This window comes from Hibiscus syriacus, unplaced genomic scaffold (genome assembly GCF_006381635.1).
Source record: "Hibiscus syriacus cultivar Baekdansim isolate YM2019G1 unplaced genomic scaffold, ASM638163v2 tig00111314_pilon, whole genome shotgun sequence".
In the NCBI taxonomy this organism is placed as follows: Eukaryota; Viridiplantae; Streptophyta; class Magnoliopsida; order Malvales; family Malvaceae; genus Hibiscus; species Hibiscus syriacus.
The window spans coordinates 172,061-174,376 of NW_024063056.1; the positions used below are offsets into that span (position 1 = coordinate 172,061).

The window sequence follows — 2,316 nt, forward strand, 5'->3', positions numbered from 1 at the left end:
AAAAAAAAGTGCAATCTTGAGATTATATCTGTAAATTGAAAATACCATCACCGTAGTATTGTTTAAGTACGATGTAAAAGAGGCATAAATACAAGGGAACTTGTATTACTGTCACTCGTATTTACAGCGGTGAAAACATATATGAAAATTAAGGACTCAAGGGTTTGGATATTATGAAACTTCGGCATTTTAACTGCTACAAGTAGTATTTTCTGCTTTTGATTCCCATTTATTTCGCTTTCTTTAAAATATCATTTTCCAGAACACAAATGCGGTTAATAACCTTAATGAGATAAGCTTAACGTACGCCTGGGGCGAACATTGACACACAAAGGATTGGCCATCTCACATGACAGCCTTAGAACCTCAGATAAGTCAACCGGATTTTCATCCGATGGTAGCCATTCAAACTCGTGCAGAAGAGACGCCACCCAAAAGGTGACGGTGGTCAACCCCAAGGTCTTTCCCGGGCATGCTCGCCTGCCCGACCCGAATGGAGCCAGTCTAAGGTCCGAACCGAGCACGGAAAACTCCACCTCACCTTCCTTAGTCACAAATCTATCGGGGATAAATTCAAGTGGGTCCGCCCACTCGTTTGGGTCCCTCGTGATGGCCCACATGTTCACCATTGCAGTTGTCCCCTTGGGCACGTGAAACCCATCAATGGTTGTATCTGTGATGGCTAGACGGGCCCAGGAAAGTAGTGGGCCTGGCGGGTGAAGCCTCAAAACCTCCTTGATCACAGACGGAAGATAAATCATGTTCGTTAAATCAGACTCCTCGACGGCTCGTGATCTGCCAACGACCTTGTCGAGCTCATCATGAACCCTTGACTGAACGTCAGGATGCAGGACAATTCTAGCTAGAATCCACTCGATCATCACCGCCACAGTATCAGTTCCCCTGAATATCATCTCCTATATAAAAAATCAAACGACAGTGTTTAATACACTCAAACTCAGTACCGGAAATAGTACTCGGATTTGTCGTTTAATCCACTAATGTTAAACATATATGAGTAATAGTAACAGTAATTATAACAGGAAGAAGTATCCGATAGCTTACCCACAGAACGGCGACCACATCGGAGTCTGATAATTTATCGGCACCTTGGAGAGAGAGTAAAACGTCGACGAAATCTCCAGTTTTTACGGTTTCTCGATCTCGGCCTCTGTGTTCGGCTATGATTCGGTTGACGAAGTAGTTAACTTTAGGTACGAGGTTGGAGCATCTGACTCTAATTTTCTGAGGGTCAAAATCTGCCAGCCACGAAAGATGGTCGGACCAATTAAATATGCCGAGCAAATCGTAGCCTTCATCGACAAGTGCCCGGAGTTGTTCAACTTGTTTATTGTTGGAATCCATCTTATAGTTTTGTCCGAATGTCGAAATCATCATATTGTTTAAAGAAGCTCGCTTGAGCAGTTGGCGTACGCGAAAGCTTCGGTTATTGTGAGCGAATAAGGTGACCATTTCAGAGGCAATCGTGTGTCTCTGCTCCTCTGCACCTTTAATTTGCTTAGGGCAGAAAAGGTGAGTTGCGGCTATTCTTCTCAGTGTTCGCCAGTAAACTCCATAAGGAGCGAACCCAATTGCTCTGTTGAACATCAAGATATGAGCCGACTCTTTCACTGGACGATCAGCGAATAAAGAGCTGTTAAGAATCTCTCGTGCTACATCCGAATTGCAGGTGACGATAACACGAGTATCACCGAGGCTAAAGGCCATGAGCCTCTTGGCTTTGCATGTCTCGGCAGCAGATGCAATCAGGTGGTGAGCCAGGGAGCTGGCCATAAGGTTCATGCTGCCAATTAGAGGAAACCCTCTTGGCCCTGGAATTGGCTTGTTCGCAACGAAAAGAGAGGAACATGTTTTGAACCTATGTTTGCCCCAAGCTGGACCACCGGGGTGAGCCCAGTACACCAAGATTATAACTAGCCAGACAAGAGCAATGATAAAAATTGACCATGCAATACTTTCTTGTGAAAAAGCTCGGAATTTGGATACAAGTGCAAAGACCCACACACTCTCTATGTTACTGCTCATGGTGTTGGATACCTAGAAAAAACAAAAGCTCAGGGGAAATGAAGGAGCGATGGCTTTTCGATTTTGGAGCGTAAACGAACCACTCTACCAGCTATTTATAAAGGCCTTGGATATCCAAAACTTTTTGAAATTACAAATTCCATTACCAAATAAATCAAGATAAAAATTACTTCACAGAAGATTTGTAATGTATTACATCACAGTAAATTATTAATAAAATATTATTTAATTTAAGAATAATTTATAAAATTATACACTATTAATATATTA

At 42.7% G+C, this 2,316-nt stretch overlaps 1 protein-coding gene across 1 annotated transcript; it reads right to left on the reverse strand.

The window, feature by feature from the left end:
• Nucleotides 1–254: 254 nt before the first annotated feature.
• LOC120158471 (cytochrome P450 78A3-like) lies at nt 255–2,096 on the reverse strand. Its single transcript, XM_039169295.1, has 2 exons — nt 1,066–2,096; nt 255–917 (listed from the first exon to the last, which is right to left on the reverse strand). The coding sequence occupies exons 1-2, from the start codon at nt 2,044–2,046 to the stop codon at nt 285–287; spliced, it is 1,614 nt and encodes a 537-aa protein (XP_039025226.1). The 5' UTR covers nt 2,047–2,096; the 3' UTR covers nt 255–284.
• Between the last annotated feature and the right edge of the window lie 220 nt (nt 2,097–2,316).

Excerpts from the sequence above, each read along its gene's own strand:
- LOC120158471 (XM_039169295.1), bottom strand. The coding sequence starts at position 2,046 with ATGAGCAGTAACATAGAGAGTGTGTGGGTCTTTGCACTTGTATCCAAA. Across the intron at positions 918-1,065 it reads ATGTGGTCGCCGTTCTGTGG|GAGATGATATTCAGGGGAAC; the intron begins GTAAGCTATCGG and ends TTTTTTATATAG.